Here is a 15,697-nt window from a genome sequence, read left to right on the forward strand (position 1 = left end):
TGCCTGCGCGCGGAGCGGCGGGGGCGCGGAGCGGCGCTCGGGGATGGATTGGGCGCGCCTGGGAAGATGGCGGCCGCGGAGCGAGCGGAGCAGCCGGGGCAGGTGAGGGGGTCGGGCCGGGCCGGGCCCGGGCGCTGCGGGACCGGCCCCTGAGCGGCGGCCCGGGGCTGCCGCCGGCCTCCGTGCGGCACCCGCGCCCCGCGCCCTGTGCCTGCAGCCGCTCTGCGGGGCTCCTCAGGGCGTGCAGGCCGGGCCCGGGGCACAGGGCACGGGGCACGGGGCACGGGGCACGGGCGTGCTGGCATTGAGGGCTTGTGTATGAAACTCATCAAGCACTTCAGTGGGAGAAGAATAAATACAAACACGGCCTGAGAGAAAGGGGACAGTGTGCAGCTGGGTTATAAAACTCGGTGGAGCCCTGTGTAGGGTGAGAATTGGATTCGATGATCCTTGTGGGTCCCTTCCAACCCAGAATATTCTGTGATCCTATGATTAGTTAGACAAAAATATTATCTCTGCCTTGCAAAGGCGAGGAACAGAAGGAGATTGTTGAGCCGAGAGCATGAAAGGGCAAAGCTGGATGGGGAGAGCAAAAGAGAAATATAAGTTCACTGGTTTGGGTGCTCAAGAAACACTAAAAGCTTAAGATATTTTTAAAGTGAGACATTAAATGAATGGGGCAGCCAGAGGAGGAAACAGAAGCATGATGTAGTTGTATGTAGTATATATTCCTGTTTTCTTGAAGGCTTCTTGCAAGCGGGATTCTGTGATTCTGTAGGGTGGGTGTGTAGAGTTTAGGCTTCCTCTCACTGACACTGTCTGTTCATGGTCTACAGTCACTTGTATTTCTCTGCAAGCTCAGCCCCCCTCAAGTTCCGTGGCCGCCTGGAGCTCCATCATCCCACTCTCTGGACAGGTCCCTGAGTGTGGGGTGCCAATGGGATTTGGTGAAATCCTTTCAGTGCCCCCAGGGTCCCACTGCAGCAGCGGGGGGGAGGTTTGGCTGGGAGGAAAACAGTAACCCACTGTTAAAATCACTCAGATCTGTCCAGATTTGGTGAAACAACCACGAATCTCTCTGTTGATCCCTTTATTTTGGACTGAGGAGGCTGAGTGTAGGGAAAGCTACTGAACTAAACTGAAATGGGAATAACTTGCATAAAATCCGTACTCTTGGCTAACCAGCACAGATCTGGGTTGTGAAAGGCCGAGTTACCAAACCCTCAGGAGGCAGGGCAGCTTTGCATCACCCAGGTGTTTTCCTCAGCCCCGTCTGAGGTGCAGGTGTTACAGTCCATCCCTTCCAGAGATTGCTTCCAGAATGAGGAAACCTGAAACAATCTGTGACTGCTGCATAAGGCACCCGGGCAGTCTGCTGGGCTGGCAGTTTCTCAGACAAACATCTGGTTAAATGGCAGATGTGGTTACCTAAAAAACGTGCAGTTTCCTTCCAGTTTGGATTTTGCATTTTCCCACTGCACACTTAAACCTGCCCCATTTATTTGTGTTGCTTTACCGCAGAATAAGGTTCAGTGTTTGGAAATAGGAAAGCTTCTTAACAGGCCTCATGAACGCTGTGGGTTTTAAAGGCAAAGATGAAGACTGAGGTTCTGTCCATTGTGTGCAGCCCTGCTGGATGCTCAGGCCAGAGCGAGTTACTCACACTGCTTTTGGAGTCTGCCCTGTGTCAGGTGTGTGAGCAGCCCGTGGGCCAGCTGCTGGACAGCACAGACCTGGGCCCTGAGCACAGCCCTGGCACACCCAGAGCTGCTCCTGCTCCAGCCTCCTCCTCCTCCTCCTTCCCCTCGTGTGCCTCGGGGGGCACAGGGGCTGCTCCTGCTGCCCAGCCTGGCCCTGCCTGCTGGCAGAGTGTCCCCATCCTGCAGGAGGTGTCCCAGCCCGTGGCAGGGGTTGGAATGAGATGGTCTTTAAGGTCCCCTCACCCCAAAGTGTTCTGTGGCTCTCTCAGTCTGCTTTGCCATCTCCTGCGGGTCTCACACATTCCTCATCCAGAACTCTGACAACTGTTCAGTGCTCTCAGGTTCTGGGGACTTGGGTGGAATTTGAGAAAGTACTACAGCTGTGCCTGGAAAGAGGGGATGTGATTGAAGGATATGGGTGACTTTTCAAGGGGACACTTTCAGAATTAAACAAACCAAAGGAAATATCTTTTCAAGTCTCACAGAATGTAAACACTGCTCCTCTTACACAACCATTGCAGTTCTGACACTGTTATCAATGCTTGTAGAAAGTTGTCCCCATTGCACTCTAAACGTTTAGAGAATTTAATAAAATATTTGCTTTCTGCTGCTGGTGATGTTTGTTTATTTATTGCCAAGCTTTCAACATGAGGCTGTGAGTAGTGGCACTGCCTCTCTTAACATGTTTATGTTTGGGCCCATCATGTTTTCTATTACAAATTGAGTTAATTTAGATGCTGAAAAGGGAGTGTCAAATGTCTTATGGCTTATTATCAGTTTTTCTTAGTTTAATTTTCTCATTCTCATGAATTAATATATTGCCTCAAGCAGTGCAGGGAGAGGGGAGTACTGCAGCTCAAATGAAATAGTTTACGCAGATAGAATTCTGTTCTAAAGGCAATAAATATTTCTGCCAGAGATTTTAAAATACTTTGTTTTGTTTAGAAATCATGCTCCTTGGGCCTTTAGCAGTGTCTTTGCTGAAAATAAGCAGAAGAAAACATCCTGTCTCTCCATTACTGTTTTTTTTAATAGTAAAGAAAGAGAAGAGCAAGATGATGGCATAGCCTGTGAACTAGATAACCAATTTCAGATTTGTCTTGGCTATCAGTGTTTCTTTAATGCTAAATACTTTGCTCTGGGAATTTCCTGAGGATATGAATTCAGTGGTAGGTCCTTCCTTCTTTCTTCCCACCCAGAGGTTATGGCAAATGATCCCAGAGAATCCCTGCCCAGCTGGGAGGTCTGGCTGGGTCCTGATGATCATCCTTGTCTGGAAGCAGATGAGTTGCAGTATATTTGAGTTTTTGGCACCCTCTTGTGGTAAATACTTATTTTATCTATATTGTTTTTGTGTATTTCGCAAATGGGAAAAATAAATATTGAGGTACTTTGAAGGTGAGGTATGTGCATAACAATGAGGAATATAACTGGAGGACAAAACTTCATCTCTTATTTAAGTGTGAGAAGGAAGGATGGTCCTGGTACTTCTGACAGTTTGTGAGGCTTAAGTAAATCATGGTTGTTTAGAAATCTTTAGAAGAATGGTTCAGAAAACAGAGGGTGCATTACTGGATCCTGGAAGTGGGAGAAGTATTATAAAATGTGTGTTCCAGTGGGCAGTGCTGCCATGCCGTCTGCCAGAGTGCTGCTGCTGTCGCTGCGGGCTCTGGAATGGTTGTGCAGACTGTGTCCATCCCTGTTGGAATGGGCGATCGCCCGGGGGGCGGCGCTGTGCCCTCACCGTGTGTTTCTGTCTCACAGGCTGCCTCCTGCCCTGCCCCCGACCGGGACGGCGCCGCCTCCCGGGACCCGCTGGTGAGTTCTGCCGAGCGACCGCGAGTCTCTTGCCCATAGCACCGGTTCTTCTCTTGGCCGCTTCCTTTTCAGCCTTTGTTTTGCTTTTCTCAGCAGCTGGTGCGTGGTGGGAAAGGTGTGAACTGGCCCAGATGGCCGTGCTGTTCACAGCTCAGTTCTGACCTGTGGCCACAGCCTCCCTGAGCCTGGGGATCCACCTGGGCCACCTGGGGATCCACCTGGGCCACTGGGGCCACCTGGGTCACTGGGGCCACCTGGGGGTACACCTGGGCCACCAGGGCCATGGGCTGTCCCGAGCCTGTGCTCTTGTTCAGGAAAGAGTCTGAAGAAAGCCCTGTGCAACATATTCATAGTGCTGTACTCTTACCAAACCTAAATTTCTTCTGCGGCTTTTATTTGTTATCATAGCTGTTTGCAGGGAGAAGACTCAAGTACTTGTGGCACTGGCCATCTTAAAGTATTTTTACTAAGTAACTCTGACCTAGAGAACCCAGGAGATGATTTTTTAAAAAGAGAGATGTGAGTAAAGACTGTGAACTGAGAAAAGTCAGTATAATGCATCTCATGAAAGGGCTGTTTGTGAGTTCTGTTGCAGTGGCAGTCTCTCTAGTGACATTGGGCCATCCCTTAATTGCATGGACACCTGTACATGAAATTACCTGGAGTTATGGAACTGTGTGCTTTGTGATGATTTGGTGATTTGTTTTTAGAGGAGTTGGTTGTCCCTCCCTTAAAAAGGTCAGGGCAGGCAGCAGATCATCACAGCCTGTGCTGGTCAACACCTTGTTCCTTCTCAAGGCAGATTCTAACATTACCTTAGGCATAATTCATTTCTTGCTGTATATGTGACTGCAGAATTGCTCAGAGGAAGTGTGTAGCAGTTGTATATCTTTCTATTTGGGTGGATATTCTTGCTACATAAAATTATTTAGACACTTAAGGAACTCCAACATAAACTTTGCTCTCACGATGGTGAGTCTAGCATGTGAGCTAATTAGAGCCCTCTGGAAGGTGGAGGTTTCCTTCTTACTTTTTTCATTAACTTTTTAAAAATAATAAACTCTTAGAGTCTTTGTCACATTTGTTTGGGAGTTCACGTTTGTTTAGGAGTTGTTATTGCTTCCATCTGCTGCTCTGTGGACGCCTTATTAAATGAGCAGTGCAGGTCTGTGAGCCAGATGACCTGACCCACCGTGGTGCTGTGGCTTCCCTGTGGCCAGGATCCTGCACGCTGCCTTGCACACACACAGGAGATGCTGGCCCATAAACCAGGCTCCAGGCACATGGTGTGTGTCATAAAAGTGTTCAGGGGAACCCCAGGGAGCCAGGCACTGATCCAGCAGGGCTCTGGGGGCTGTGTGCTCAGGGCTCTCAGCCTGGACTTCACTTTTGGTGGTAAGCACTTGGGGAGTGCAGAGGAGGAAAAGAATGACCAAACTCTGCACCCCTTAGCCTTTTGGACTTTATTGGGGAGTGGAAGGATTCAGTGCTTCACAGGACAGAGCTGTTTGGATCACAGCAGCACACAAGAATGAGAAAGCAGTGGAATTAAAGCACCTTGCATCATATCAGCAGAAGTTGTTACAGTCCCAAGCTGGTTTTGTATGGGACACTATCCTTGCCCTGTGCGTGGGGACACTGCCTTCTGCCCACCCTGTACCCCTGCCTTCAGCCTGCTGCTTCCAGCAGGGGCCCAGGAGAAGCCAGGATTCCTGGTTGTTTGCACAAGCATTCTGCATTCTGCAAGATCCTGTCAGAGCCAGTCTGACACATCATTTTGTGTCCTGCATTTGGGTCTTCCAGGGTACCTTGCAAAGGTTAATGGTCTTACTGAGGCCTTCAGAATGCAGCCCTAAAAACTCACATCACAATCCAAACTGGTCTTTCTCCCACCCACTTTTGATATTTTGAACCACCAAACCGGAGATAAGAGATTGCACATGCCTGCCATTAGTGCCTTGAGTTGTGCAGTGTCCTTCCCATGAAGTGTCCCAGCTGGAGGCTCCTCCCCACAGAGGTGAGTGTTGGGCAGTGCCCGGGGTGACAGGCAGGGCTGGCACAGCCACCATTCCATCCTTCTGCAGCAAGCAGACACTCATTTCCCTGCCTGCCTGGCGTGGCCCATTAAAATCTGCCGTGGAGCTGCAGAGTGGGAATGTAACCTTGTGTTCAGAGGGTGTCAGCATCTCGCTCTGCTGCTGTTTACAGCCACGTTTGTCATGGGCAGCCAGGCTCAGCTTCTCCTTGAGCCTGGCTTATCTGAGCACTGCTGCATCCCTGCTGCTCGCAGCAGCACCCCTGATAAGCCTCTGAACACTTGTGGAATTGGAATAGGTTTGTCTTCTTATAGCCACTCAGAGTCCTGGGGTGTGCAGAGGATGTAGCTGCATAGGACAAACTCTCTTTCAGTGAGGTTGCACCAATAGAGAATCCCCTTTACATCAGCAATCCTTGGTCAAATCTCTCTCCAGAATGTATTTAAATCATCTGTTTAGCTTGTTCTGCTTCTCACTGGCAGTCTTGTAGCTTTTTAACTGTCCTGAGCTGCTTTTGAGGTGTTACCAAGAGCTTGAATGTTTTTCTGTTTTTGTTTCTGCCCAGTCTGCTGCAGCCTCAATTCCAGCTCTGAAGGCTGTGCCTGTAGGAGCCCCCAGCAGGAACCTGGGCTGCAGAGAGAACCTAGGAAAGGAGAGTTGTCAGTGAGGCTTTTGAGGTGCTGCTTGTTTGGTTGAGGATTTTTCTGCCACAAAACAAACTCATACCCCAGCTGCTGCTTGGGATCTGGAAGAAGTGCTAGTTGTAAATGTGAAAGCACTGATTATAAATGTAAAACATTTTCTTGGTTGCTCACTAAGTTACGGAATCCCTGGATCAAGATTCTTTTGCAGATTGTTTAATTTTTCTTTTTGTATTTTTAGCATGTTCTGTTTCTTTCTGTTTCTTGCTGCAGATGAGAACAGTTAACACTGAAATGTGGACATTTTATTCCTTTTTTTACAGGCTGTCGAAAGGTACAAGTTAACAAGAATTACTGCTGCCTCTGTAGCAATTAGTGTAGAGTTTGTTGGAATGTGCTGGAGCCCTTGTGGCTTTTCCCCACCCTTTGTTAAATTGATTTTCAAATATTTAAGGGTCAGGGTAATGGCCAGAACACTTTTAACTCTTCTTTTTGTGCAAACATCACAGGGTGCACTGCAGTGAGTGACAGACACTAAAATTATTAAATCCTTTCTGGTTTGTTGTCTCATTTTACACCTTATCTGTTCTGTTAAGCTTCCTCTCAAGTACGGTGTGAGTACAGAAAATTTCATTTAGGTTTCAGAGAAAGGAGTTTTGCAATTGAGATTTTACCTTTAGCTCCAACTGGTGTAATTAGAAGCTGGTGGAGGCTGATGCTAACAAATACTGTTGTCTTTACCACTTGAACAAAACCATGAGTAGGAATGAGGAGAGGCTACAGATTTAAGAGAGCTGCTTGGGGTTCATGTTAGTTGAGAATACTGAGAGTCTGTTTTTTTATGAACAAATCATTGGGCAAATTGAGAATCCATATCCCCCTTATGAAGGGGTAGATGCTCTTTCTACCCTGTCAAATCCTACAAAAAATGAGATACATGAGAATTTTTTTAAAGTTCTTTGCCTGAAATCATTGTTTGAAATGAATTCAAGAATGGTATTTTCACTGAAAAACACATACTTTGTTTTTTGAAGCACAAGGGGTACATAGTAATATCCTTATAATTTCTTTTGCATTTCAAAGGTCTTAGTCTAGAGTTGTAGAAAATTATGGTGTTTTTATTTGTTGGGGTTTTTTTTTTGTTGTTTTTTTAGATTGGGTTTCTTTTGTTTGTTTTTTTGTTTTTGTTTTTGTGTTTTTGTTTGTTTGTTTTTTTGAGAATAACTTTTTTCTCAGAGATGATGTGAGGGACTGGGGCGTGCAGGAGGGATACTCCCCATCACACTTCTGTTATCCATTTCCCCACCCTTTATTATTTAAGGCCAGATTTTTGCCTGTCCACTGTAGAGATTTTTCACCTGCCACAGCGGGTGTGTTGCTGTGGTGGTGCACCCAGGATGATTCTGTAAAGGTGAATCTCTCCAGAGGGGATTTCCAGACAGCCAGAGCCAGGAGCTGACCCGGGCCCCAGGGAGCATTACTCAGGGTGAATTCCCCCTGTCAGCAGCAGAGCTGAGCTCCAGGCCTCCTGCCTGGGCAGGAGCTGTGTGATGTTGGTTTGGGAGCTCCTGCAGTGCTGCTGTCCATCCCAGTGCTGGCCAGTGATTCCTCCAGGCCTGGAGAGCAATTCCTCTGCAGATTTTGGGTTTATTGTTTTTTTTTTTTTTGGGGTTTATTGGGCCAGGGACAGGGAGCCAGGGCTGTGTGACTGCCAGGCACAATAACCTTTGGTTTGCTGCAAAGAGAGCTCTGTGATTTACCAAGCTGAGCTCTCTTGGGTTTGACCTTCTGATAATTTCAAGGTTATTGGGTTTTGCCTGTTTTTCTCTCTTTCTTCTGGGTGTTCATTGACTGCTTTTGTTGTTCATGCAAAGTGCACTCGCTTCATCTGTCGATTCCTTTTACTCTGTTGATTTAGACAAATATATTAATGTGTGCCAAGCACACAGATGCAAACTGAGTGAGCATTGTTAAAGACACACTGTCATACCAGGTTAAACTGCCCCTTTGAGGTCAGTGGAAAAGTTGGGAATTCCTTTAAATCTCAATTTTAAAAGAGGGTAGATTATAATAGTTTGGGATATGACTTGTATTGCAGAATTATATATTAATTAATGAGAGCTAGAAACATGGAGTAGTCCCAGGCCAAAGCAGGTTTAAGACCAAATCAGCCTGTATGTAGTGTGCTGGTGGCTCTGGCTGTCCCTAAGAGCTGACAGGTTAAATGACACTTCAGAGTGGTGGATGAGGCAGCACAGCCAGGACAGGGACAGCCTTCCTCTGTCACTGACAGCATGAGCTAGTAGTTCATAATCTTTTGTGTGCACTTGTGCAGAAAAGAGCTCTGAAAGCAACTCCTTTTCAGACAAACCAAATCACTGGTCAGAAGACTTTCCGAATGTTTTAAAATAGTTGCAATACTCTTAGTTTTTAAAATAGTTGTAATCTTCTAAGTTGTTCTTTATGAACACACAAAGAAATGAAAGTTCAGGGAGTTAGGCTAGAGTCTTCCATAATGTTAGGTATGATTTGACTTCCAGAGATCCCAATTCTGTCATTGAAGGTAAAATGAAAGTTACAGTGCTTTGAGACACTGGAAAAACACATTGACACACAGGTAGGAAATAATACTTGGCATTTTCCCCTTGAAAAAACCACAAATTTTTAATGATAATTTGCTGTTTTCAGGGTCTGAATGTGCTACACCTACAGAGCATTTTACAGCTGGTGTCCTGCTTTGCTCAGCTGGCAGAGGATGGGGAGCACCTTGCTGTGGGCATGGGGGTACCTGCCCTGGTGATGCTGTGGGATCAAGGTGGGGTGAAGGCACCATTCCTGCTCAGGTGTGGAGCTGTGCTATGTGCAGAGCAGCTTGTAGAGGGCAGCAACTGCCCACGGTTCTGTGTGCTTGAGGAGAGGAGGGACCAGCTCAAGAGCTCACCAGAGTGCCTGGCTGCCTTTTTAGCTTCTTGAAATAACTTTATGCAGGAATTTGTTCTTTGGAGTGCCTCTTGACTCCACAGTATTAAATTCCTACTCTGAAAAATGTTGTTAGAGATTGTTAATTCCTGTCCTGCCTCTAACACTGGAGGCTTGGACTCCTTTTGCCCAGGTACCTCCTGTCACTGTTCCTGCAATCAAAAGAGTCTGGTGGCAGCCTGGGATCCATGTAAGATTACAGTGGGAGACCTTCCCTCATCTCCTGCCTTCCTCCTTCCTCTTGGCCCTCCTCTCCTACTCTTACCTGGGAGTTCATGCCATTTGAAAACGTTTGTTGTGTCTGTGGCACCTTTGTTGTGCCTCAGATATGTTCAGGACACTAAAAGTGAGGTAGCAGGGGCACAAAAGGCAGAATATTCAAGAACCTAAAAGAACTTTCTCTACAGCACACAGGAATACATTCTTCAGGTTCTTCTGATGCCAGCACCTCCAGAACCAAGATTTGCCAAACTGGGAAGTTGAGAGATGTTATAAATCTTGGATTTGGAGTCTCTGACCATCATACTTTAGAAGGAACTTTCACTGCATTTCCTATTCCTTGTCTTTCTCCATATGTCACTTACATTGTAAATCTTTCCAAATAGCCTAACAGTTACTGGGTGGTTTTTATTTGCTTTTATTTTGTGTGCACATGTACACAGCACCTCTCTCTGTTACATTGTACAAGCTGTGTCTTCTTCCCAGCTGTGACCCTCTAACACACTTTGACAAGTGTCAGTCTGGAAAAATAGCAAAGAAAATATGCATGACTTTTTAGTAAAATGATTTTACAGCTGGAGAGAAGCAAGACAGGGCACTCACAGTATTCCCACTTCTTTACATTACTTGTTTCATCTGGTTGGAGCAGAATTCTCCTCAGCTGTCAGTGTTCTGGTGTTTTGTCAGGCTGAATGCCCTGAGTGATGGATTCCTTGGGATGCAGTTCAACACAGAGGACATCTTGCTGGCATGGAGATTCTCAGCTATACAGTGAGAATAGAATCTCCTGTGTCTTCCAGCTTGCTTCTGTTTGTTTTGTGTGCAATCCTATGTGTTTCCTTTCCTCCTTAAGCATCTGCACCCTTCAGATGTTTGCAGACAGTTATCACATCTTTTCTCCTTCCCCCCACCCCCATCCTGGTCTCTTAGCCAAGCTCTACATATTTAGCTCATTTAATCTTTGCTCATAAGTCAAGCCCATAATTGACAGCTCTGACACAGGGAGTCGCATTGGTTGCACATGCTGCCAACAGGATATAAATACTTTCTGTGCAGTGATGGAGAATTGCAGGCAGGGCTGAGCTGAGCCTGCCCCCGGCCCCCCAACACTGGATTTTTGGAACCCCCTTTCTCCACTCAGGTTGCCACAATCCCATAGAGGTGGCTTGGTTTCCAGTCTGATGGTCAGCTGTCAGTCCCTTTTCTCCATTCCGTGCTGGTGTCCCGTGGGATTCCAGTCCAGATTCTTGTGGAGGTGGGGCTGAGTCCCGCTGGCCCTGCCAGGCAAGCAGGTGCCATTCCTTTGGGAAGGCAGAGCTGAGCTCCTGCAGGGAGTGCTCTGCCCTGCTGTGCCAAGGGGAAGCTCAGTGCCACCAATCCCACTGGCTCTGGGTGGGTTTGGGGTCTTGCTTGTACTTGCAGGAGCTGGGAGCCTGGGGAGGTGTTGCACTGGAGGAGGAGGCAGCTGCATGTCCCTGCGTTGGCACACACAGACCTGTTTCCAAATAAACATATTTATTTGGAGGTTGCTTTGTATGACTTGTCTCCTCAGGTCTGTTGCATTCTCCTGAAGATGATGGGTGAGCTCAGCAAAGTTGTGGAACTGGTAAATGAACTGCCTGGCTCCTAATGTGTGTTGTGTGAGCTTCATATGCTGCAGCTTCCCCAGCGGGGCTGCTGCACAAACATTACATGTATTATTGCCAAGCAGGCAGCATAAAGAGAACATTTATGAAAGGGAATATCAGAGGAAACATTATAGCAGGGACCTTATAGCCTTTCCATTATTATGGTTTAAATCTTGACGTGGTCTTTATTTGCAGTGACACTGGGACCAGTAAAAAGTGTTTTTTTCTCTTCCTCTCCCCTCCCCTTTCTCCCTCCTTTTCATTCTTTCCTTCCACATCCTGTTCTGAAGCTGTGGTGCAGAGATACAAATCGTTAAACATGCGAGTCCTCGGAGAGCCAGGTTTCAGTTTGTGTGGAATCAGCCCCTTTTGACTCAGAAGTTGGAAACCAGATGACTCACAGTGATGCATGTTTGTTGTTTTTAGTAACTGTCATTTTGCAAAATACGGTCAAAGCTTCAAACCATGACTTCTGGAGTAGGGGTGGTGTGTATTTTTTTTTAATTTGGGAGGCTGTAAGCTGGAATGAGTCTGTTGCTGCAGTCTTCCCTTCAAATTTGAAGTAGAATTACAGCATTGAAAATGTGAAAGATTTTAGACACAATTTTTTCCTGTTACCTGAAAAAAAAATTGCTTCCTTAATCAATTACTTGAAAAGGCTCCAGGTGCCAAACATCTGGTGGGATTGTAGGCCCCTAGTTTATGTTTATTCTTTTTAATATATACCCAAAGGGGCAGTTTCTTAAAAAGGAAGCAGTCATATGTTTTGAATTTGTGAAGTTTTAAAAAATAAATGCAATTCCTGCTTTATCATTTCTATTTCTAATAAAATTGTCATCTATCTCCTTTCATTTAAAGGAAGGTAGCAAATGTCGTATTTTAGTGGCAAAATTCTCTACTGGCAAACTCTCGTAGCATTTTGGAAAATGCAAAAATAGCTACACATTTAATTTTCTAGAGATTTATTACTGCTTGCACAGCAGTTTGTAAACTCTAAGCTGAGTATTAAGTGCTTTATGACTTTTTTTGTGTTTTACTTCTTAATTTGCCTCAAGAAGTATTGTTGTAATTTGTTGAAGTTCTGCAGGTTTGTTTTGCAGTTCATTTCAAGTGGGAATTTACAGCCACTCCATCCAGGTAGAGGAGTTCCAGGATAAAATCTGTCCACGTGGGAACAGGATTTGACCCTAAGTGTGAAAATGGCCTTGTGACAACATTGGCCATGGCCATGGGCTTGGATCCTGCAGTTGAGTTCTCAGATTTGGGTGCTTTGTAATCATGATTTATATTATGGTCTGTTGCAATTGCTGTTGCACAATGAAGGCTGTGCTCTGGTCCAAGGGAGGCAGAGTCTCAGCCTATCTCAGCCTGTTGCTTCTTGTTAGAGAGTGAAAAAGCAGCCACTGATTTAAAACAAGGAGCTTTGGGTTCTGCTTTTAGGCTGAGATGGGATATCTCTCTAGTGTAAAAGTGCTAAAAAAGCACATTGCCTTTACTCTGAGGAAACACATCTGTGTGCTGGCCAGCTCTGCTCTGACTCCTTATTCCAGTCAGGAAAGAAATAGGCTTGGGTCTTTATTGTTTAAAGTGAATGCACTTTCTTGTGAAAGGCAGTGCAGTGGTGGCTTGATCCATCCTCTCTTACAGCTGTGGAGAGCAGAGCAGATTCCCCAGCAGGACACCGAGGGTGGGACACCCCCGTCCCCGGAAAGGGGAGTTCAGTCTCCCACCCGTGCCGTGCCTGACTTCCCTCTGAAGCTGCCAAGAAGGATGCCAATTTTTCCATTTAGCTGGCTATTGTATAGACCTTAAAAGGGAAGGTTTTAATGCAGTTGGCTGTGATATAGGCTGTTAAAGGGAAGTTATTTATTTTAACTGGCTGCTGTATGGATTGTTACGAGGGCATTCTTTCAGCTGCAGCTGTATATTGACTGCTGGATGTGCTGGGCTGTATTGGTAGTAGCTGTCATATTGACTGTTACAGAAAAGATCTGTATTTAAGCCATAACACTGCACTGGGATCTCCCAGGCAGGATATTAATGCTAATTCATCTGCTCACCCCCTGCTGTGAGTGTTATTTGTTTAAATCTGTAGAATCCCACAGCGCATTTATATCCTCGCTAGAGTGAGCTCCGCTCCCTGTAATTATTTAACATTATATGCTGATATAAATTGTAACAGTTAAAGAATGGTAATGAGCAGCAAAAAAACACAAACTTAACCTTAGAAATGGCAGAGTCAGCTCTTAAAACAACAGCCAGCAACTTTCACTGTTCGCTGTCTTTTCCCAAGTCCATATGCACAATATTGTGCATACATTATGTGTGTGCGTGTGTGTTCATGCTCGCACTGGCAGCGGTGCCAGGCAGGGCTGTAATTATGCAGAATGTACTGTGAAACTTATGCACACTCTTAATTACATGCAGTGCCTACGTACAGCAAGTTTTATCTCTCTGCAGCTCAGCTCCTTGATGGGTTGCTCTGATAGGTGATTGGAGTTGGGGCCACCATGTCGGCAGAGGGAATGGAGCCCCTGGATTCTCCTCCCAGGGAATTGTGCCCCAGGGCTGAGCTGAAAGCCATCGGGTGTCACTGTTGCTCTGTGGAGGCTCAGCTGGCAGTGGATTTGTCTGGCAGTAAAAGCTGGACTTTGGAAGTAGTATTCTTGGCTATAAACAGGCAAGGCATTTACACATAGTTTATATATAAAGTGCGTGTCCATACACACCGTGTAGGTGTGGGTGGAGTGAGCGGAGGTGGCTCTGTTGTGTGTTAGCTGACTTTTTTCTTTGCAGTTTCTGTTGCCTGTTAGAGCAGGCATGTCCCAAAATGCCACACAGGATGGGCAGCTAGTGCTGAATAGCTCTGCATTCTGCTCTGAAGCGACTGTGGTTCAGCAGTGGAGATGACCTGATTTCTGAATGTAATTTGCCTGTGAACATTAACCTGTGATCAAAGTTTTGGGTTTATGATGTGACAACTGTGGTGTATAAACAGCAAAATTATATTCAGTTTAGATTTCTTAAGAGCTTGGGAACTACAGGGATTAAAAGGTACTGTAGACATTTTTAAGCTGTAGTGTATGTGTCAAAACTCATTGAAAAATCAGGTTTGCATTCAAACGGTTCATCAATAACATAAAAAAAATTGCCAACTTAAAATGTAGAGGCAAAGAGAAGGCATGTAAATAGCAAAGAAAATGTGTTTTTAAAAGAGTTTCTAGTCCGTGTCCCTTCTGATTTCAGGTAGGGAGTCAGAGCTGGAGTAAGAGGAGCTGAGCTCGTGCTTGATTTGCAGAGTAGCGTGATGGTCGGTTGGGCTGCGTTGGCAGCATGGACCTGTGCCAGACTTCACCACAATTCATACTGTGTCAGTTTAATAAATGCACTACTTAAATTATGAAATTACAAAAGAAAAAAGAGAATGCACTTATTCAGACTCTTAATACATTAAAAATAAGGCATTAAAACACTGCCTTTTTTTTTTTTTCCTTCCAGAATCAATAATGAACAGGAAGGGTTGTAGACATTAACAGTCATGGACATTCAAGCTCTTATACATAAATTATCTTAGAAAAATGCACATACGACTTGAATAATGTAAATACATTAATGCATTTAATAATTTAAGCATTAAAGCGCGTTCAGGAATCGGCGGCAGAGGCTGTTCTGAGATAAGGAGCGCTCCTGGAGTTGTGTGTCCCGAGATCGATGGCTGGCTGCTCCTGGGAGAGCTCCCGGGGACGTCAGGCTGGGCAGCTCAGTGTCCCCCTGTCCCCGAAACCCCAGGGCATCCCCCTCCTGCTCTCTCCCTGCCCGGGCACCAGCACTTCCCTGCACGACACCTCAGGGCCCACACGAGGCCAGGGTGCACTTTGGCATTTGGGGTTTTCCTGTGTGGACGGCAGTTCATCCAGAAATCAGGTGAAACAGCTTCAGAGAATGGAATTTGGTAAGACTGTCAGTAAGAGAGTGAGGCTTGGGGGAGCAGTGCACTCCAGGAATGCTTGGCTCTTTCTTGAAGCCCTGAAGATCAGAAGGTTGGCTCCAGTGTAATGGAGGATGTAAATCAAGGGATTTATTCTGTTCTTTCTCCTCTGCTCTTGGGATTGAACCATCTCAGCACTGCAGAAGCACCAAGGTCCCCTCACATCATGCATTTTCCTGAAGATTTTGAGCTGTGTCGTTTTTGCTGATGCACTGAAATTTGGAAGGTGGTGTATCCACCCTTCGTGCCACTTTTCCTGAGTTCATAGCCTTGCTTCTCCTGCCTCTCCTGCAGGCAGGTGCTTTGGAGGTCATTTGCACCCTACAGCCCCACTCCTGGAGTGGTATAAGGTATCGTGTTTAGGCCTAGATACTGATGGAGCTAATGATGGAGCTAATAAAAAAGAGCTTAGTCTGATCCCAAAGGGAGAAGAGTTGGGTTGGTTAATTAAAGGAGCCTGGCACAGAGCACCTAGTAATTATAGGTGCAAGAAGTCTGAATTTGAAGAGGATGGTGCAGCTGGAGAGGGATAGGGAGGCACCCAGAGCTCTTCAGGCTGTGGGCAAGAATGCTGCAAAACCAGATCTGGAAATCAGACCTGGGCAGAATTCCTTAGTGAATTCTTATTTATTCCATTTTTTAATGAGGACCTGAATCTCTCGTTATGCATTTGTGTTTTTGCATGCAC

General features: G+C 46.0%; 1 protein-coding gene across 1 annotated transcript in view; it reads left to right on the top strand.

Moving 5' to 3' along the window:
- Positions 1-36: 36 nt before the first annotated feature.
- PEX14 (peroxisomal biogenesis factor 14) overlaps positions 37-15,697 on the top strand; it is a 69,314-nt gene continuing 53,653 nt past the window's right edge. The window contains exons 1-2 of the mRNA XM_079326051.1: positions 37-102; positions 3,465-3,518. Coding sequence (XP_079182177.1) covers positions 67-102; positions 3,465-3,518 — 90 coding nt within the window. The 5' untranslated portion in view covers positions 37-66. The remainder of the gene's footprint in view (positions 103-3,464; positions 3,519-15,697) is intronic.

The sequence above is a fragment of the Erithacus rubecula genome, assembly GCF_903797595.1.
Source record: "Erithacus rubecula genome assembly, chromosome: 24".
Lineage (NCBI taxonomy): Eukaryota > Metazoa > Chordata > Aves > Passeriformes > Muscicapidae > Erithacus > Erithacus rubecula.